This window comes from Dendrobates tinctorius, unplaced genomic scaffold (assembly GCF_039654945.1).
Source record: "Dendrobates tinctorius isolate UK_male_01 unplaced genomic scaffold, ASM3965494v1 ptg000162l, whole genome shotgun sequence".
Classification (NCBI taxonomy): domain Eukaryota; kingdom Metazoa; phylum Chordata; class Amphibia; order Anura; family Dendrobatidae; genus Dendrobates; species Dendrobates tinctorius.
Window position 1 is genome coordinate 48290554 of NW_027361829.1, and position 22436 is coordinate 48312989.

The 22436-nt window shown below is 45.2% G+C and overlaps 1 protein-coding gene across 2 annotated transcripts in view; it reads right to left on the bottom strand.

Annotated features, from left to right (window-relative positions):
* The window catches only part of LOC141052725 (mediator of RNA polymerase II transcription subunit 1-like), a 163832-nt gene extending 142958 nt beyond the window's left edge, over positions 1-20874 (bottom strand). Inside the window, exons 1-2 of one of the 2 annotated variants that reach the window (XM_073550008.1) lie at positions 20528-20874; positions 1700-1800 (exon numbers count right to left, since the gene is read on the bottom strand). In XM_073550008.1, the coding sequence (XP_073406109.1) occupies positions 1700-1800; positions 20528-20747 (321 nt within the window). In that variant the 5' untranslated portion in view covers positions 20748-20874. Of the gene's footprint in view, positions 1-1699; positions 1801-20527 lie in introns of those variants that run through there. The other variant, XM_073550009.1, reaches the window with a different exon arrangement.
* Between the last annotated feature and the right edge of the window lie 1562 nt (positions 20875-22436).

The window sequence follows — 22436 nt, forward strand, 5'->3', positions numbered from 1 at the left end:
AATGCCACTTATTTTTATTAGTGATCAGTATTGTAGTATTCAGTCACCATGTGGTGGTAATACGTGGTCTGGGCATGGTGCGGTGGTATTTGTCCCTTGTATATGCTATTTGGTCACTTTGTGGTAGTAATATGTGGTCTGGTCATGGTGCGGTGGTATTTATTCCTTGTATGTGATATTATTCTGTCACTATGGTAGTAATATGTGGTCTGGTCATGGTGTGGCGGTATTTGTTCCTTGTATGTGGTATTATTGGTCATTTTAAAAATTGAAAAATAAATAAAAATATACCTAAATTGTATTGCTTATTTTAACAAATATTTAATAGGTTACAGTAGAATAGGGTCTGGCCAAAAGTGTCTACCCTGTTATGGTGGCGGCTTAAAAAAAAAAAAAAAAAAAATCTTTTGTCCAAAGCAAAAGCTACCGGCTATATGTGAGATCTGGTGATGGGAACTATTAATGTGTGATAGGTGAGAAGTGGAGTTTTTTCAAGAGAGAGCGGTGGGACTGTGGACAGTTCGAGGGGTGGAGGCAGGGCTGGGGTGGAGCCTGGGCAGAGTCTCAAGGGGGCCCCAAAAAGTTTTCCCAGTATGGGGCCTCGAAATTCATAGTGGCAACCCTGGGGTTTCAGCAGGTAGAGAAGTTTGTTCAGATTGGGAATATATGGAGACAGAGCTGAAAATGTGAGAAGTCAGATGTGTCTGTGCTGTAATTTATGCGGATGAGTCCTGGTTGGAGTAGTTATGTCAGTTTGGGCCAGATGGAAAAGACAACAAAAAATGAACGATTTCATAAGAAAGAACATCAGTGGTAAGTCACTATTTGTAACTGTACTGTAATCTTACATGGTCACCATATGATGGTAATACCTGTGCTCGCTTTTGCACATAGATTTATTTTCAATAACAGCGTGGACATCTGCTGAGGTTCCCCTATACCCACAATTAGGGGGCGCCACCATAGCTGTAATCATGGTTACCTAGTTAGGGGCCCAATAAGATATTTGTCCCCCCTCCCCCGAGCTGAAACGCTAGCTGCACCTCTGCTGGGGGTGTATGTTATGTGTCACTGTTTTATTTGGATGGAAGCATTAAGGAAGTGTTTTTGTATGGTAAATGTTGCTGTGGGAGATTGAAAAATAGTATATTGAAGTGGATAATGCCCAAACTGATAGTGTTTATTTCCTTCTGGTAATCATTGTTGGAATGGTCACAGGGGGGCCCCGGATTATTTTTTTCTTGGCTGCTCCGGGTGATACCAATCATTGTAATTTTGCCTCCGATAAGGTGACATGCTGAAAACACAGAAATAACAGGAATTAGGAGTCTCAAAAAGCCCCAGCGGCCAGTATGAAAATTGTTATTTTTTTGTTTTTTAATGAAGATCTTGATATGAATATAAATTCAGTAAAAACTTACGAAAATATACGTGAAATATAAATACTTGATTTAAACAATAGGTAGTTTTCAGACCGTAGCTTCCCTTTAACATAAAAAAAATCATTTAATGTATATATTACTTGCTGTTTGCATTTTTAAATATGATATTCAAGTTATAAAAAAAAAAAAGAAAGGTTTGTAGAAAAGAAGAAAAAAAAAAAAAGCTACCATTAAAAGACAGATGTAAATTTAACAATTTAAAGACTTTAGATGAACGGAACTCAAGAAAAAAAAATAAAAATAAAACTAGTTCTTACCAGACAATAACGGACAAGCTTATAGGTTTCAATCAACGGTTTCTGTGAATATTTCAGGTGAAGCTTTTCTAGTAAGGCTTTTGATGAGAGCTTTACTGGAGCTGCAATTTTAAATATTACACACTGTATAAAAGAGGTACAGTATATACTCCTAATTAAAAAACATACTAACTAGATTTCATATTTTTGCTACTCTGGTATATTAAATTTTACAGTAAGCATTGCTCAATTTTATTTATAAGCTATGGTCTTTTAGCAGTGTCAAAGGACCCATGGACAGAGTGCACTAGCCTTAACACGTGCACACAGGGTCATGTGAACTGCAAAATTCCAAAGCAGTAAATACTGCTGCATATTTTGTACATACAGTGCGGTTTTCACAACTAAAGTTACATAACATGCTCCAATTATTGCTTACAGGGTAACAGTTCGAGTTTGCGGTTTCACACTTATTAGGCTAGTTTCACACTAGCGTTCGGCAGAGATGCGGAGGGCTGCGTAGTTCCTCCATTAAGCCCCGCCCATTGCCACACCTCTTCCTTCAGCTCCGCCTACGTACCCTAACATTGATTACACAGGCCATGTGAATGTATGCGGATGCCTGTGCATGCGTCGTTTTAAAGCTGCGCCAAATGCATTTTGTTGCAGTCGGTGCAGCGTCAAAATGACGCATGCACAGGCATCCGCATCCATTCGCATGGCCTGCGTACTCAATGTTAAAGATAGGGTACGCAGGACGCATGCAGATGTAGGCGGAGCTGAAGAGGTGTGGCAGTGGGCGGGGCTTAACGGAGGAACTGCGCAGTCCTCCACAGCTCTGCCGAACGCTGGTGTGAAACTAGCCTTAAAAAAAAAAAAAAAAAAAAAAAAAAAACACTGAGAAAAATATGCAAAAGAATGGTCTTATTGTTTTCTACGGAGATAAGACTGTTCATATTTTGTACCCAAGCAGCACCACTTCATTCCTTCTAAATTGACAAGCATTTATTAAGAGTTAACCTGTTTCGCCTTAAGTATTAAAGAGATTCAAAGAAGAAGAAAATTACCAACTTTATTGACATACGCAAGACACTGTAAAAGCCTCAGTTAAGAACAGGGATAGATTTTACAAAATAAAATCCGGTGGTTGGTGGTAATTTTGTAAACAAATGGTTAAGTTTACAAATTTTATTAACTTCCCTACAATATGCATTTTTTTCATAGTACCAATAATAAATTTAATAAACACCTGTGGGAAAATCTTATAGGCATTGCTCTATTGAGGACTATGGATTTAATGTACAACATACACACATGTATGTGCACTTTCTACAAGATTAAGGCGATACACTAGAGAAGCTGAGGCCATGAAAACTAAATGCCCTGTTCTCCAAAACGGTCTTAAGATGTAATGCAACTGCAAAGTAACAGAGTCAGCAACTGCATAAACAGCAATTGAACAATATTGGAAGAATATATGAGTGAAGGAAAAAAACGCAATACCAGCCCTGAGTGGCTGCAAGATCTGAGAATGAAACACAGCAACCTCCTAAAACAAGAACTAGTCACCATTACATAAGCAGACATCCAACAGCAGGACATGATCCACACCTACTGGCTAAAGAAAACAACATAGTCATCAAGTTACAGAATCATTTGAATGATTGGCCTCTGGAGTCTTGTTGTGGGAGTACTCGTCATCAAGTGTTGCTGTGGCAGAGGCCCCCTTTGGCTTCCGATCATGGAGATACTGCCTAGAGGACCTCCAGCAGTTCCACAAAAACAGTTCAGTTGCAAAGAGATCCTTCAGCTGCTGGATGATGGTGTAGTGGTAAGATGTTAATGGTTATCAGGAATCCATATTGGTAGGCTGTCTTTAAGGAACCTTTAAGATATTAGACAGTAACTGTTCTGTCTCTGACATCTAATTCACAACCTTTGACTGTCTATTTAATATTTCCAATGATGCATTGAGAATATATAGAATGTTCAGTTTTCTATAGATTCTATTGTCTTCATTGTTTCTGGCTCCATCTAGCGGCCAGAGTCATAACTGCAGTGCTATGGTGTTATTTTACTTTCACTTTGATGCTCGCCTTCTTGCTCTCTGTGGCAATGCATTATGGTAAGTTTTGCAGTGCTTTCTGGGAGCCCTTTGCAAAGTATCATGGTTAGTTCAGCCCCCATTTTCCCTCCAGTCCATTTTCCTTCTGCCTGCATACTGGAAGCATCTCATTTCTCTTCTCCTCTTGTGACAGCATCTCTGGTACGTAATCACGCTTGCTATATCTAATTTCTGTCTCAGATCAGCCTGCTCAGTTTCCCCCTCCTCAGCTAGTAGTGTAGATGTTGATTCTTAATGTATTATGTATGATATGTATCCCTGATGTACCCTGTATTGACCCAGTGTATGCATATGTTTTATTTGTAGTTTCACTGCATCACTATACCATCACGTTCAATAAAACACAGATTCAACCTAGTCTCCTCATTGGACCCCCGGTATAGCGGTTTAGCTGCATGTATAGCTACACGAAGTCTGCTTCATTAGTGACGACAGAACAGTAACAGTTCAGCTTATATTAGTCTTGCTTTTTCTGTAATTTTCCCAACACCTGGACTGCATGGCTCCTTCATCAATCTCTAGTGGGAAAACCACCGTGGTTACTTACCGGTAGCCGGTTTTTCCGGAACCCATGACAGCACCACATGAGAGGGATCCGCCCCACCAGGACAGGAACCTACTGAAACACAAGGGGCGGCACCTCTCCCCCGCTTCAGTTGGATTACAGAGCATTTAAGAGGACTTCCCGGTTAGTTACATATTTATCCAACACCACATCACACAAATACACCCGACTATTGTGCACACCCAAACGGTGAAAAAGGGGGGGGAAATATACGGCTGCTGTCATGGGTTCCGGAAAAACCGGCTACCGGTAAGTAACCATGGTGGTTTTCCCTTCACCCATGACAGCACCACATGAGAGATTCTGGAGACTTCGAACACCTTAGGGAGGGACCACCGCTTGCAGCACCCTTCTACCAAAGGTCAAGTCAGCAGAGGAGGACAGATTTAGTCTATAGTGTCTAAAGAAAGTTGAGGGTGAGGCCCAAGTAGCGGCCTTACAAATTTGCTCTATCGATACCTCTGCTTTCTCAGCCCAGGAGGTCGCCACGGCTCTGGTGGAATGAGCCTTGATGCCGTCAGGAACCGGGACGCCACTAGCTGAATAGGCTACACTAATGGCCTCCCTAATCCATCGGGCAATAGTCCCCTTTGACACTCCATAACCTTTCCTAGCACCCTGGAAGGCTACAAATAGGGACTGGGACCTCCTCCACTGGCTGGTTATACACATATACTCTACTAGGGTTCTTTTAACATCTAGGCTATGAAACTTCTCCTCCCCTGGGTTTTTTCGGATTCTCGCAAAAGGAAGGGAGGACAATCTCTTGGTTTCGGTGAAAGTCAGTCACTACTTTCGGCAAGTAAGCCGGGTCTGTTCTCATAACCACCCTATCCTGGTATATCTGGGTATATGGTGGGTTGACTGAAAGGGCCTGTAAGTCACTAACTCTACGTGCCGACGTTAGAGCTACCAAAATGATGGTTTTTAGAGTGAGATTTTTAGTTGAAATCTGCTGTATGGGTTCAAACGGCTCTTTCGTGAGGGCTTCCAGCACCAGATTTAGATCCCATGGAGCTATTTTCGGTAAGGAAACTGGCCTAGATCTGTGGCAAGATTTTATAAACCTGGCTACCCATCTGTTTGCCGCTATATTGCAATTGTATAATGCACCCAGCGCTGAAACCTGTACTTTGAGGGTATTAACCGCCAGACCTAGCTGTAGGCCTGCCTGCAAGAACTCCAAGATGGACCCGATTGGGGGTTCTTGACCTAACGGTTTTCCCAGGAATTGTAGGAATTTTTTCCACGTTCTGCCATATATGTTGGTTGTTATTGGTTTTCTACTTTTCATTAGAGTAGTCACCAACCCCGGGGAAAACCCTTTATCTCTCAAAAGTGACCTCTCAAATTCCACGCCGTCAGATGGAGCCCCTTGACTTGTTTGTGGAATATCGGCCCCTGAGCTAACAAATCTGGAATCTCTGGTAGTACCCACGGGTCCGAGAGAGACATCATTTGTAGTAGAGAAAACCACGGTCTTTTTGGCCAGAACGGGGCTATGAGGATTACTCTGGCTTGCTCGTCTCTTATCTTTTTTACTACTGCCGGGATTAACGCTACTGGGGGAAAGGCATAGCTCAGCTTGAACAGCCACGGGATTTGTAGAGCGTCCACTGCCACGGGTTTTCCCCTGGGTTTAATGAGCAGAACCTTCTCACTTGTCGGTTGCTTTTGGTGGCAAAGAGGTCGATTACTGGCTGTCCCCATAACTGTACTATCTTCTGGAATATTACACGATTTAAGGCCCACTCTCCCTGTTTTAACTTGTTGCGGCTTAGAAAGTCTGCTTGAACATTTTCTGTCCCTTTGATATGCAGGGCTGTTAGGGAGGTTAGGTGTTGCTCTGCTTTGAGGAAGATTCTTTTGGCTTCGTCCATTAGGGAGTTTGACCTTGTCCCTCCCTGGTGGTTGACATACGCCACTGCTACCCTGTTGTCTGACATAATTCGGACGTTTTGACCCCGTAACATGGGAATGAATGCCTCTAGGGCCCTGTTTATCGCTCTCAACTCTCTTAAGTTGGAGGAAGCCTTCTGCTCTATGTGAGCCCAGGACCCTTGGGCCATATGTTCTCTCAGGTGTGCCCCCCATCCCGAGGAGATTGCGTCCGTCAATATTACATCGGACACGGGCCTGTGCCACAAAATTCCCCCTGTTAAATTTGTGTCGTCTAGCCACCAAGTGAGAGAGTTTTTCCCCCTTTCGGAAAGTTCCAGCTTCCCTTCTAAACGCCCTTTCAATCGTCTCTGGGCTGACAAGATTTCCGCCTGCAGTTGTCGGGTATGATACTGTGCCCAGTTGACCGCAGGGATACAGGCTGTTAGCGTGCCCAACAGGGACATTGCCCTTCTTAGGGTCATGTGAGGATGCTGTATTGCCGTAAGGGTCATTTCTCTCACCTTCTCTATTTTTTTCTCTGGCAAGAGGCAAACTTGACGGTCGGAGTCCAAGACGAAACCTAGAAACGTTTGTTTCCTTAGGGGTTGAAGTTTTGATTTTTTTAAGTTTACCATCCAACCCAGTCTTTGCAGGGTCTCTTATCTTCTCTACCTGATGTGCGCAGTGATGTTCTGAATTGCCAATGACCAGAAAATCATCCAAGTAAGGCACCATAATCACATTGTGGATTCGAAGGAAAGCTGTCATTTCCGCTATTACTTTTGTAAAAATCCTTGGCGCTATGGAGATGCCAAACGGAAGAGCTGTAAATTGAAAATGCCTGAGGTCGCCCTGGATGTATAGGGCTACCCTCAGGTATTTTTGGTACTCTTGGTGCATCGGGATATGGTAATAGGCATCCTTCAAATCGATTACGGCCATGAAGCAGTTGTGGTGTAACAGCTTTATGGCCGAAGTCACTGATTCCATTTTGAATGTTTGGTTCTTGATCCATTGATTGAGGCGCCTGAGATTTATTATCGTTCTGAAGGAAAGGTCGGGTTTTTTTATTAGGAAGAGGGGAGAATAGAACCCCCTTCTTTCTTGATCTTTCGGGACCTCTACCAGAACTTGTTTCTCCAATAGTCCTAAGATTTCTGTTTCTATGGCTGATTGCTCTCCTGGTTCCTTCCTGACGGGGGTCACCACAAATGAAGCTCTTGGATACTGGAAGAAGGGGATTTTTAGGCCATTCTTTATAATTTCCAGGATCCAATTGTTGGCCGATATTTTCTCCCATTCTTGGGAAAAGAGCCTCAATCTTCCCCCCACAGGAGGGCTGGTGTCATTGCAGGGATTTTTTGGCGGTTGAGGTATTTCCCCCAAACATAAACCCTGGTTCTTTTTTCCTCTTGTCGTCCCACCTTTTCCGTTCTCCCGGGGGACGGCCTCGATTGAACCTTTCCCTCCGAAAGGGCGGTCTCCTTTGATCACCCATGAATCTGGGGAAGCCCTTCTTTTTATCACCGGCTTTTTCCAGGATGTCATCCAGGTCTTTTCCAAACAAGAACTGCCCATCACATGGTAACGAGCATAATTTTGCCTTAGATTGAATGTCCCCAGGGCAGCCTTTGAGCCATAACGCCCGTCTTGCGGCGTTCGACAGCCCCGCTGCTCTTGCCGTTAACCTCATCGAGTCGGCGGAGGTGTCTGCCAAGAAGGCGGCAGCTCCGTGTAGTAGGTACATTTCACCTAAAATTTTCTCCCTTGGTATTTTGGAGACCAATTTTTCTTCCAGTTGTTGCAACCAGACCATTAATGACCGGGCTGTGCAGGTGCCGGCTATTGCTGGTTTTAGACCGCCTGCCGCTGCCTCCCAAGTGTGCCTTAGGTATGAGTCCGCTTTTTTATCCAAGGGATCTCTCAAAACCCCTGAATCCTCCAGGGGCAGGGCCGACTTCTTGGAAGACCTAGACACTGCGGCGTCAATCTTTGGGACCTTGTCCCAGATGTCCGTGTCCTTAGCCTCAAAGGGGTATCTTCGCTTTGAAGAGGAGGGAAGGCTACCTGACTTCTCCGGTTTCTTCCACTCTCTCTCGATTAGGGCCTGAATCTTGTCATTGACCGGAAAGGTATGCTTTTTCCTTTCTTGTAGGCCGCCAAACATCACATCCTCCAGTGATCTCTCTACTTTCTCCTCCTGAAGGCCCATAGTGGACCTGATGGCTTTAAGGAGGGCGTCCGTATCTTCTACGGGAAAGCAAGGTCTGCCCCCCGTATCACTGTCTGAGGATGAAGATGACCCGTGCTCAACTTGATACTCCGAAGAGGAGGAGCCTGACGAGGAACTCGGGGAGGCTTTCCTACTCTTACTTTTCTTTTTTAATAATTTTTTAAGTAAGCCCTGTACCTCCGACTTAATTATTGATCTGAGGTTTGTTGCCAGGCTCGGTGCCTCTTCAACCATAGTCCGCTGGATACAGCTGACACATAAGTCCTTTTGGTAGTCTTTTGCTAAAGGGCTGTGGCATATGGCACATACTTTATTTTTCTTTTTGCATGTAGCTTTTTTTGCCTCCCTAAAAAAAGAAGAGACATAGGGAGCCCTATTACACCATTGTCTACATTCACGGAGATCACTCACCACCCAGGAAAGACCGATACCGGGCTCTGGGGCTGCGAAGGAGCGTGCGTTCTACGTTCTTTTGACCTCGAGGAATCCCTCGATCGGTGACTTGGACGGCTGCTGCTTTTGCCGCTCGAGCGGCTCTTGCGACCAGAAGCTTGTGATGGGGGCAGAGACAATGGGGACGGTGAGCGATCCTTCTGAGACGCCATTGTCACCCCTGCAGCCGCTTCTGCTCCTTCTTTAAAGTGAGTGCCCCTCATTACCCCTCCCCCCGCGACCACCAGCCGCTTCTCCTGGCCGGCGTCGCGCCCGGCGCCATGATCGTCGCGTCCTGATGACGTCAGCGGTCGCGCTCCCAGAATCCTCTGCGCCGCTGACGTCGGTCTCCGCCCCCGGCTTCCCCTGCAAGCAGACGAAGGACGGGCGCACGCGCAGGGGGAGGGCGGCACGTGGAGGAACCTCCGAAAGGAGGACATCGGGATGTGCCCGCACGAACCCGGGGCCCGGATCAGGCAACACCCCGGGGACTGCGCTACCAGCTGCCGACGGCCGGCGTCGCAGGTAAGTCAGCCCTGCAATTTAAACGCCGGGACGGCCCTGGGTCTTTCATCCTGACAGGCGCCGCCGCTGTCTGAGGGATTCCTTTCCAGGACAGGAACCCAACTGAAGCGGGGGAGAGGTGCCGCCCCTTATGTTTCAGTAGGTTCCTGTCCTGGCGGGGCGGATCCCTCTCATGTGGTGCTGTCATGGGTGAAGGGAAAACATATGTTTATAGTATCATCCAATTACTGCATAGTTTCGTTATCCATGGTTAGTGAGAAATGTCATTTTTACAGTATGGTAAAACATTTGGTACCAGGAGAGCCTTTGGCATGTTTTATTCGGTGATGTATTTGTCCAATGTTGATCGACATCTGAAGAGTTGGCCACTCAGCCAGAGGGATACTATACTGGACAAATAGAACTTGTTAGGGCTTGTTATAAAGGAAGATTTGTGCATTGTGTCCGCGCTGCCAAACTATTCAAAGCCAGATGTAGTGAAGAAATTAATGGTGGTTTATTAAACGCGTTTCAGAGTCTATAGGGCTCCTTCAGGAAATTCCACATCAACATGTTGATGTGGTATTTCCTGAAGAAGGCATGTTTATGTGGTATTTTGACCCGTGGATCTGCGGCAGCTGGCATAATCACGCTTTCATTGCACCACGATCAGGTGAGCAGCTCTGTTAATACGACACTTGTAAATTGTAAGATAAAACTCTATCTGCGCTTTTCTTTTTCCTATAAAAGTTTTTATTACCAGTTGTTAGGGCTTGTGTAACACTTGGTTACGCAAGCATTTGTTTCTAAACAACATATAAGTTGGGGAAAACTTCAGCTAAGACAAAAGCCCTGTTAACTAAAAAGGGGACACCCGTGACTCCACAGTGTGGATCCCAGGAATTTCTCTGTATTTGCTGTTCTGCTTCTCATAGCTGATGTTCCCGAACAGATGATGTGCTACTCCTGGTGAATTTTTTTCTGTGTAGTGTGCAATGTAAGTTCTTTACCTTTGTGATTTATATTATGCAAGAGTGTATGCAATATCATACTGTTTTCTGTAATCATTTAATTATAAAATTAATCGCCTTCTTTAAAGCCATACCTGACCCCTTAAAATACTTGGCAAAACAGATGATGATCTCCAATCCTGTGGTTCATTGGTCAACTGCTCTCAGTAGGGCTCACATGCGATTGGCCCAGCTGCATACTCCCAAGCTTCCTTTGGCACATCTCTGTGGTCAAGTTGTACTATTGGACCAGAGCCTGCTTGATATGTCTTCATACAGTAGCTCAGGGTGGCCTTGCTGGGCAGGTACCCAAAAGATTTCCAGGGCCAAACTGCCATGAGGATCTCTTAGGTGGTCTTGTCTCCAGCCTTGAGTCTGAGCAGGGCAGCCTACAAGAGGGTATCCGAGCCTGCCTGGGGGGGACAGACAGGTGGTGCGTGGCCCACTGTGGGACAGGTCATCGGCGACTGGGTCCTTGGAGAGCCTGGGCTGGACTCCTCCTCTGCTTGAGCCACAGTGTCTTCAGCCTCCTCATTACCACTTTCCGTACCATTGGCCATCTCCCAGGCTCGGCCCCTGGTGCCACTGGCCATGGTTGTAATCTTTGGTCACTGACACAGAGCTGCAACATAATGCACCCACACACATTACAATATTTGCATTTGGACTGTCTAGTGCTGAGCTGATCTTAAGACCCCAGCAGCAAAAAGCTACTGCTGTTAGTCTTTATCATCTGGGAGTATGGGTCCCACACACTACTATCCCGACCCCACTGCGCTGCCACCACACATGATGAACGTGCACCCCCACCTTGCAAATGTGTGCAATGTCTAATCAGCATCTTGATTATGCCACAGATCTTGAGTTCAGCGCATGAAAAATGGGAGCATTACCTACTGTATTACTCCCATCTTTCATGAGCTGAACTCAAGATGTGTTGCATAATCAAGATGCTGATTAGACAGCATGTTTATTGCACAGGTGTGCCTTAAGCTGGCCACAATAAAAAGGCCACTCTAAGTGCATAGCCGTTATGAGTATAGGAGTACCACTATATAACAGTTTGAACAGAATGTTTACGAGGCCGCCTTTATGTCCAATAGAAGGAGTATCCGTGTCCCTCTTCAAATCACATTTTTTGGCTTTTTTTTTTTAAATTCCTTTTTAATATGTTGCCTTATATACAAGTCATTCTACAGGAAAAGAAATGTTTAATGCAATTTCTCATCGATTTGGAACATTCTATTGTCAGTCCTTAAAGTGGAGTAAAAAAATGTTCACAGCAGCAATCTGGACATTAGAGATGCTTCCAGGGATCTTCCCCATGCTGTTCTTCCATTCAGCACTTTTTCCATACATTTCAACATTTTCACTGCCCTCAGACCTCTTGTAGGGTCTGTAGGGAAAACAAAATGTTTGGATTTCAAATATACTCGCTACTCAAAACGAGCATTCGAGCAGTAGGAATTGCTTGGTTTGAGTAACAAGCATTTTGGTGCTTGCTCATCTCTAGAAATGACTTAAAAAATAAAAAACAAAAAAAAAAAAAAAGTCAGCAGCATGGCAAAAAGCAAGACCTTTGACTACCATGTCCCTTATTTGAAGTGGTTATTTGGACAAGTACTCTCACAAACACGGGTGCAGATTAGAACAATTTTTGGGTATGCACAGTACCATCACAGACAAGGGTGGTGCAAAGTACACAGTATTTTTGGAAAACTATGCACACACAAAACCTTATATGGTCTGTCACTGCAGCTGCATACTGTCCCTACGCTAAACAGGAATAACAAAAAATCTTGAACCAGGAGGAAATGATCCAAGTAGAGTAGGAGGAAGAGGCAAGGGAGGAGTAATCCAAAACACTTTTTAAAAGGGAACTGACTTGAAAGACTAGAATGAATCCAAAATAAAATAAAAAAATAAAAAGCTACAAAATGGGATGTACATCTGTCGCACTGCCTTGTGGGATGCAGGCCTAGTATCTCGGAGGGTGGTTCAGTCACGGTGATTCCGTTGGCTCTAACAATCCCTAGGGTAGGTGGCAATTATAAAAGGGGGAATGAAGGTTATGTTGATGCCTGCAAGGTATGAGGCCGCGGAGGAAAGAAGCATACATGGAGGATCCGTGCAAACTTGAAAGATGAATTTTACTGAAAGCTTGAAACAATTCTTATGTTTTTCCATAAAACAGTCATGGATGACAGATACAATTTTCCTTAAACATTGTGTTAGTCAAAGCTTTTTCTCGGTTCCGGACTTGCGAGGATGGCAGTAACTTTTCATATAACTAACTGTGCTGCGTGAAGGGGGAGGTTTAGCTGACCTTAATCGGATCAGAGTATCTGGATAATCTGTAGCTCTGCAGCTGCAGCTCCTTCGCTTGTCTCAGCACTTTGTTGCTGTAAACGCGGGGCACTCCAAGAAAAAGGTGATTTGTATTACCCGCTTGTCCTAGAGCTTCATTTTCCTGCCTCCTCTCACCATCAAGACCGCACGTAACAACACGTTTTCAGTTTCCCACACCACCTCCAACTGCCACTTAATTTCAAATCAGAAAAACAAGTTGTAATACCAAAACAAGGCAGGAGAGGGCAGCATAAGTAATTTACCTCCTCTCAAGGCAAAACAGAAAACCGTTGACACAAATGCAAATCACATATTAGTAGTGTTTTTTGTGGTCACTACACATCCAACTGGAGGAGGTCATCGTGACGGTGTAGGTGGAAGAGACGGAGGAGGTAGCCAACATATATATATATATTTTTTTTTAATTTGGGTAGGAAGCACCCAAATGAATTGAATGGCAAATAGAGTTGAACACTGGCTGGGTGCAGCTGTATAGTCATCCAAAGAAGGTATGGATAAGTCCTGTGGGATCTATGCCCAATTCATTTTGATGAATGTTAGCTTTCTCACATTGGCTGTGGACGGGCCGATGCGCCTGCCTGATCACACCGCCTCCCGTGTTAAACACACATTGCAACAGTTTACTTGATGCAGGGCAGGCCAGCACCTCCAAGGCTTAAAAAGGCAAGCTCAGGCCAGGTGTCTAATTTGGAGACCCAGACGTTAAATGGGGCTGACCCATCAATTACATGGAGATTTGTGGAATGGTACTCTTCCCACCATGTTGTAACACTGCCTCCTGCCAATACTGACCATATCAAATGGTAGTGCCAGATTTTGTGGCAAGAACAAAGTTTTGCCACATTAAGGCCATGCTAACCCTGCATCCCATGGTGGTGGCAGTGCCGACTTCCTCCTCCGCCTTGGTTTTTTCCCACTGACTCCTTGCTGTCAAGTGGGAAAGCCATTAGTAGTTTATCTAACAGCATGTGCCTATACTCATGCATTTTGCACGGGCAATATGGCGATCATTGAACAGGCACAGCAGCATGTGTGCCAGGCTGCCCAGAGGCAATGAAAAGTGGTCCTTGGTAACAGGTGTATCATCCGAGTCATCTGTATCCCCACAGGGATTCCAGTAACGTCAGCGAGCTTCGAGTGCCTGCTTGCAGTGAACATGATTGTTCTTCATCTTTCTCATCATCCTGAACTTAAACCCAGGTTATACAGCTAGGTACCTGGCAACTGTAGGGACAGTAACCAACCCTACGAGACATGTGTAGACAACAGGTCTGATAGTGTGAATTGGCCCTGCTCCTCCTGTACCACCACCTCATGCCTCATTACCTAAATTGCATTTTCCAGCAGGCATAAAACTGGTACAGTAATGCAGATAGCATCTCCCGCATGGACGCCTACTCATTGTGGAACAACACTACTTCACCACCAGAGTGACTCAGCTGAAACTCTACTATTGCCTGCTTCTACCTGCCCAGTCTCTCCAGCATATGCAAGGTGGAGTTACACTTTGTTGGTAGTTGCATATGAGAAGTGAGCAGGAAAGCAGAAGTGACGCTGTAGTGCAAAGAGGTGAACAGCAGCAGAGTGAGAACGCTGAAGCTGCGCACACACTTTCAGTAGCAGCTCTGACATCTGTGGGATGATACAGAAAGCTCTGCAGCAACCAGTTCAGCACATGCATCAGGCAAGGGTTGTGCGTTAAACCAGCTAGGGTCAGAGCCGCTATGAGATTTCATCAGTTATCGTACACCACCAGGACACACTTGAGGTTCACTGGCATCAACCACTCATCTGTCCGCTGTTTGTTCCCAGTATACAACTCCTGCGCATTGTGCGATTTCTTGATCAAAACAGAGGAGTTTCAGTACAGCCCACTATTGTTTTGGCTGTGCTGAAGTTGGTGGTGCAGGTCTTACAGTGGCCAGATAAAGAGGCGGTGGAGGAAGCAACCTGGACAGAGACCGGTCCAGCAATCCTCAGTGGTGGTAGAACGTGGGCTAGAACGCTTTCCGCCTCTGTCCCAGCTGCCACTACAGTTGTCAGTTAGGGAGATATAACGTCCCTGGCTGTGCATACAGGTCCACATATCAGTGGTTATGTGGAAATTGTCACTGATAGGTCGCCGGGCAGCGTTAGATTCAGGAGGTCACGGGGGTGGCAGCCGTGCCCAGTACCTGTGCTCCAGGACAGTGAAATGGTGGTTGAAAAATAAAAGGTAAAAATAAAAGAAATTTGAAAGAGAGTATGTGACGCCAGTTGGAGTGTTCGACTGTAGGATAGCCAGTACTGTAGATGATCCCTGCAGGGGGGGTAGATGGTAATGGCAGTGCAGATGTTTAACCCCCTCCAACTAGGGCTGACCCCCAGAGATTGTGATGGAAGTAGATGGCACGGAGTAATAAGGCAGGAGACAAGGAAAATCACTTTATTACTGAAGTTTAGATGCAGTTCAGAGGATAAAATACAACTTTTTCACCAGGTTTACAGTCTGCTCTGCACAATGGGAGTTATCCTTCTCTCTGCTGAAACTCTGTAAACTTCCTGCTGGTCTAATCCCTTCAGGGACCAAGGCACCTGGAGTCTGAAACTTCCAGTACAGCCACTTACTCACTGTGTTTCTCCCCTGGCAAGTTTCTTCTTGCACTATCCTTCACTGATCCTCGGTTGCTGCAGTCTTCCTGGGAGAAGACACTCTGCTGTTGGTTATATGAACCTCACAGTCTTTCAGCTAAGGCCGGGGTCACACTAACCGACGCAAAATACGGCCAGTATTTTACATGCGTAATACGGATGAATGGCCCCTAAATAGTGCTCCGTATGTCATCCGTAAGCAAGGTGTGGTCGCGTATTTTGCGCATGTCTGCATCCGTATGTAATCCGTATGGCGAGATTTTCTCGCAGGCTTGCAAAATGGACATATAATGGAGCCCTATGACAGGGTTTCTAACAGAAACCAAAGAATAGATATAAACACATAGAATGCATATAATAAAATATATATATATATATACATACACACACACACACACACACACACACACATTCTGTGTGTCTATATCTATTCTTTCGTTTCTTTATTAAAACTGTCAGTGTGAGTTTACTGTATAGCGCACTGAATTGCCGGCTTTGCTAAAAGACACCGGGTGTGTATTTCTCGCAAGTCACATGTGTGGTCCGTGTGTAATCCGTATTTTTTGCGCACCCATTGACTTGCATTGGCGTACTACGGGCGTAGCACGCTGACAATCGCAGCATGCTGCGATTGGCACGGAGCGTAGGATATGGATGAGAAATATACGCCTGGTGCGAGTGACCCCATTGAAAATCATTTGTCCGTGTCTAATGCGTGCTTTTTGCGCCTCTCACGCGCCCGTATTCCTCGCCAGTGTGACTCCGGCCTTACCACCCGGCTCTAAAAGCACAGATGGCCTAGAGGCTGAAGCCCCGATTCTCCTCAGTCTTGTTCCTGGGGAGAGCGCATGTCACTGCTCCCTTAACAATCTCCATCTCGCGACACCGTCTTCTTCACAGAACAACTCGACTTCTCCCCCTCCCAGTTAGGGTACGACTCCAAAGCTCTAAGCTTCAGGGAAGTTATTGAGTGAGGTGTGAGTGTGAGTGTGTTGGTCTCTAGCAGAGAAACCATAACTCCCATTGCTTACAAAACACATACAACAGAGTACATATTTGTCCATTTTGTGGCGGCAGAGACACAGGGCGCCACAATAGCATATTTTCTTCTCAACATATGTGTGCAGGGCAGGAAGAGCAGTGATGGCTGGAAAGAACGTACTGCGGGACAGCCACTGCTATCAGTTTTTTTTAAAACTATCTGTCTCAACCAGCCGGAATGGTAGCATTTGAAAAGCCAGTAGTTTGGAAATGCTGCATTCAGGACCTGACTCATGGGTGGGTATCGCCTCTTTCTCTTGAGGTTTTAGGGGATGGAGAGCTGAAAATATCCATGTGACAGTGTGCAAATTGCTCAGTGATACTGGTGGTGGTGCGTTCACATCCTCCCTTTGCATGGAAGCAGGTGGTCCTATTGATCGTGAGTGGGAGGAAGAAGCCGAGACCACGATCTGTCATGCTTTTTTAAAGATGTGTACTCCACTGCAGCTCGTTCTTGGAATTCAGATGCCATGTCTTGCACATGGTGCTCAGGTTCAGAAAATTTAAGTCTCTCTTTAGGCTCTGATGACACAGCATGCTAACCACCAGTTGCTTTTCGTCAGCACATTGCCTGAAGAAATGCCACGCCAGGGAGATCTTTTGAGCTGGCTTTGGTGTGCTCATTTCAGCAGGGCAGTGAGCTGTAGCAGCTGACTTACCGGCTAGAGACCACTCGTTGTGCTTTTGCACCCTGCCCCCTCTTTGGGCGTGCTGCTGGGCCAGCGTGAAAACCCTTCTCTTCCTGCTAACTGCGCATGGCACAAGGATGGCCTTCACTCAATGTGGGGTCTAAGACCTCAATCATGCCCTTATTGCCGATCTGCACACTGCAGAAAGATGTTGCAGTTGGCAACAGTAGAGTCATCCTCTGAGATGTCACAAAGGTTTCACGTCCCCCTGGGAAACCTGGAGGTAAAAGGTCATGCCAGGTAATGAAGTGCAGGTACTCTAGTGATGGTGTGATTCATGTCCTATTTTAAATGTATTTCCTTTTCCTCAGTGCTGAACGGGTTAAGGATTCTTTCCGTGCTGGTTGAGAACATACAGCGTGTTCTCAGTTTCAACTGCTTATGTCATTTACTCTTACATATACTGGCTCTGGGCATTTCTTCCTCGTCAGTGAAAGAATCTTCCTGAAAAAAATTGTGCCGTGATAGCTGAGAGTAGTAGATGAAATGATCGGTGTGCAGTAGTAGTGTTTATCTCTCTGAAGAACATTGGAGCTATAATTCCATGTAAATCATCTGTATCCTATTGGCCATGGAATGGAATATAACCCCTTCAGCACATGCCGATTTACACCCTAGACCAACTAGGATTTCATAAAGGCGTTCTGGAAATCTACTATACAATTGTGTGTGTCAGTCTGGAAATCTACTATATAATTGTGTGAGTCAGTCTGGAAATCTACTATATAATTGTGTGAGTCCGTCAGTCATGGAAATCCCACCTCGCTGATTGGTCATGGCAGTTAGGCAGCAACAGTTGCTTAGTCGTCGTGGCAACACGGCCACATTGCTTATTGTACAGGCACATTACAGCCGTTAAAGGCATCACTGCTGCGTTGCTCATTACACAGGCACAGTCCTGTACATATTCTGGAGTACAATACATTAGGTAATAGTAGAACAGTGACTGCAGCTCCGGGTGTAACAGGAGTATAATACACTAGATGGTGGTCTGATTCTATCGCATCGGGTATTCTAGAGTCTCTGCTAAAATAAAAAATAGTTATATACTCACCTTCCAACGACCCCCAGACTCTGTCCCTCCTCTCACCACGCTTACGGCATCTTCCGGTCCCAGCAATGCTTAGTGAGAAGGGCCGGAGATGAAGTCACTCTCGCGAGAGCGCAACGTCATCAGCGGTGTTTCGCGCTAAGCATTGCTGGGACCGGAAGATGCCGGGAGCATGGTGAGAGGAGAGAAAGAGTCCGGGGGCTGTCGGGAGCTGAGTATATCACTATTTTTTATTTTAACAGAGACTCTAGAATACCCGATGCGATAGAATCGGGCCACCATCTTGTACTATTATATCCTAGCTGTACATTGTATACATTTCAGATATCCCCAGAACAGGGAAATCACCTGCCTGGGTCTCAACCCATTCTAAGGCCTCATTCACACGTCAGTGTTTGTATGCCAAAACCAGGAGTGGACCTTACAGGGAAAAACTAATTGAAAGACTTCCACCTGTTCTGCGTTTTGGAGACACTCCTGGCTTTGGCATACAAATACTGATGAAATACTGATCAAAAATACTTATGTGTGAATGAGGCCTTACACACGGGAAGGGAGATACCTAGCTGCTAGTGACTGTTCTATGTATCAAAATTGTGTTTAGTCTCTATGAGTAGCAGGGGCCCGGGCAGATCCAATGGCGCCAGAACCACTGCCCTAGGGCCGGCCAGAAAGCAGTTATGATATTTTATAGGTTTTGGGAGATTTATCTCCAAAACTACAGAAGAGGAGATTTTGATTCACCCTAGAGGGCAGGAGGTGAGTGACCCAGAAGGTTAAATGCTTGTGTGAAGCATATCCTATTGCTTTTTCTCATGGAGGTCATGAGGACACATTGTGTGAGGAGAAGTCACACAAAGGGAACCACAAGCCTTGTGTGGCAGCCACTTCCAGCCCCTACCCCGCAAGCCAGGCTTTTCATATAACCATATGTTTTGCTTATAGATTTTATTATTAAAATTATTAAAATACAGGAAACTGTATTTGATCTTGTACACTCTAAAATGTTGAATATATATATATATATTTTACACACACATACATACTACACATATGGAATACTGATGAAAAGTAGTAGAGTTAATATATAAATTTTTTTTTCCATATGCTCACCTTTACCCAGATTACATGACTCTGAATTAGAAAGAAGCAACCAGACATCGGTCACTGCATGTTTGTAGTCTGTTAGGCTGCTTTTACACTTGCCGTGTTTTGCTGGCCATTTTTGCGGCCCCAATGCATTTCTATGGGGACGCAAAAACGGGCCGCAAAAATTAGTAGGAGGGCCGTGATCTGTATGGCCGTGAGGGCCGTATTTGCGGCTGTGAAAAAATATCGAGCTTGCACAATACATGGCCGCAATACATTTAAATGGTACCACAAAAACAACGTTAGCTTGTTTTTGTGGTACACCGTATTTGCGGATCGCCATTTGTTTCCCCCTGCTATTTGTTATAACAGGGAAAAACGTTGATCCGAGAAGGTTTTTTCGTCCCGTTTTTGTGAAACAATGTGGCAATTACGGCCATACGGCCCGCAAAAAAGGACTGCAAAAACGGACCGCAAAAAGCACGGCAAGTGTAAAACCAGCCTAAGGGCTCATACTCACATGCAAGAAGCTCAGACGAGTCTTGCATGTCAATACCCAGCACTCGGGAGAGGAGCAAGCGGCAGCATGTATTTCTATGCAGCTGAACACTCCAATCAGTGTGCTGGCGGCAGTGCCGGGTATTGACATGCGAGACTTGTCTGAGTTTCTCGCACGTGAGAATGAGCCCTTAAAGAGTAATATAAATTGTAGCTTATGAGTGTGAATATACACCCAGAGCAGACAAAGAATGAGCAACTACCCCTATAAACTATATTCCAACTTCACTTTGGCTGAGTGCACACGTACTTTTTTGCCCTGCGGATTTTTCCGCGCAGAATTGAAAAAATCCGCAAGTCAAATGACCTGCATTTTTCCTGCAGATTTTTTCCATTTTTAATGCGGTTTTTGTGTGGTTTTCCACTGCGGTTTTCCCCCTGCGGATTTTGAGACGGGGAGGTGGAAAACCACGCAGAAGAAGTGACATGCTGCGGATTTTGTACCAAGGGAAAAATCCGCAGCGTCTGCACAGCATTTTTTTTTTTTTTTTTTAATTGATTTTCATGGCACTGTGAATCACACTGTGGATCCGCAGCATTTCTGCGCGGTAAAAACCGCTGCGGATCCGCAGGAATTCTGCATCGTGTGCACACAGCCTTATAGGCCAACAAATGACTAATTTGGCTGATGTCCTTTGAAATCTTTCTTACTTCCCAGTCTGTGCTTTACCTAAATTGGAGGTCTTCTTTTCCTGCTGGTATTCAATAGGAGCATGTAGCAAAACAGTGGAGTTCTCGAGGGTCACTGGCGTCCAAAGGCTCGCAGCCATAATCTCCTCTGACAAATCCACATACTCCATCTCTGCTGCAACCAACGTAGTCCTACAGTGTTTCATCTGCTGTGGTTGACCAGCCTCCTGACCACACCTGTACGACTTAACATGGCTCATGTGTCAGTAACCAATGCCTCATTCAATCAGAATAGGATCTGGTAATATTCAAACTTGTGTGTGAGCTGTCACACTTTTCAGGAACACAAGACACAAAATTAATCAAGACCAGTGTTGTTCAAGTAGGTCCAGATGAGGGGTGAAAGGAGCCTCTGACGAGTGGCGTGCTACTCTGTGTGTGCTATGCCAGAAATCTTACTCCAGTCTCTGCTGGAATAAGATTTGTGGTGTAGTGAACGTCACTGATCGTCATGACTTTGATGAGTAGTGGTCACCATGCCCCATCCTAGGTCCACACACATTGTCAGAACTGGGCAAAAATGGCATGAGAACACCAAAGGTCACCAAGAGGTCAGTTGATCAACAAAAAAAAAGCACAGTGGGCATGGGGTTTCTGTAAATCCCATCCACTTTACTGCAACTGTAAGGTTAAATTAAATTCCCATGATGAGTTTTTGACGCTGCATGAACAATGAAACAGCCAACTATACTTTTAATTTTTGCACTTTACAAACTGACCTGTGGTGCGTGTTTCAAAACCGTAAGGCTGAGTGCACACGTACTTTTTGGCCCTGCGGATTTTTCCGCGCAGAATGGAAGAAATCCGCAGGTCAAATGACCTGCATTTTTCCTGCGGTTTTTGTGCGGTTTTCCACTGCGGTTTTCCCCCTGCGGATTTGGTGACAGGGGAGATGGAAAACCGCACAAAAGAAGTAACATGCTGCGGATTTTGTACCGCAGGAAAACCGCGCGGAAAAATCCGCAGCGTCTGCACAGCGTTTTTTTTTTTCCATTGATTTTAAGGCTACTGTACATTACAATGCAGATATGCAACGTTTCTGCGCGGTAAAATCCGCTGCAGAACCGCAGCAAATCTGCATCGTGTGCACACAGCCTAACAGGTCAACTTCTGTTGCAGGTACGCTGAGTTTTAAATGCGGATTTTCCCCATAGCATTCAATTAGATACGGAAATGCACTAAAGACGCATCATTTCTGTCAAAGTCAAGTACCAGGAAATATCAAAAACAAAGCAGTTTTATTTTTTTTAAAAATGACAAACCAAAAAGAGACATGCACACACTCCGTATTTGGTGTTTTTTTTTACTTCAGTATTTAAAAGTCTGAGGCCAGGTGCACACGGTCAGTAATTAGCAGCACTTTGGACGCAGCACACGTCCGCTGAGTCCAAAGTGCTGCCGGCTTTAGAACGCTGGTGAATCCACATGTGTTCATTGAACCGTGCGGAATTACAGTGTCCAATACATTGTATGGGTGAAATTTTATCTTGCGGAGACTCACATCTCCACAAGATAAATAGACATGCTGCAGTGTGGAGCGACGCGCCACATGTCTGTGTCCGTGGCTGATCTGCGAGCAACGATGCACACATAGTGGACATGGGATTTCATGAAATCCCATCCACTATGCTGTAACTTCTGGATGCTGCACAAGTACGCAGCGTCCAACCCACAGCGTTTACGGACCGTGGGAACGTACCCAAAGGCTCTTTTGATGCTGCTTGTTTTTGCCGCATCCAAACGCAGCGTCTTACAGTTCCAGCAAAGTGGATAGGATTTATAGAAATCTCATGCCCACTATGCACCTTTTTAACTCTGTGTAAACTGACCTGCGGTGCGTTATTTAAATCCGCAGCATGTCAATTTCTCTTGTGGGTACCATGAGTTTT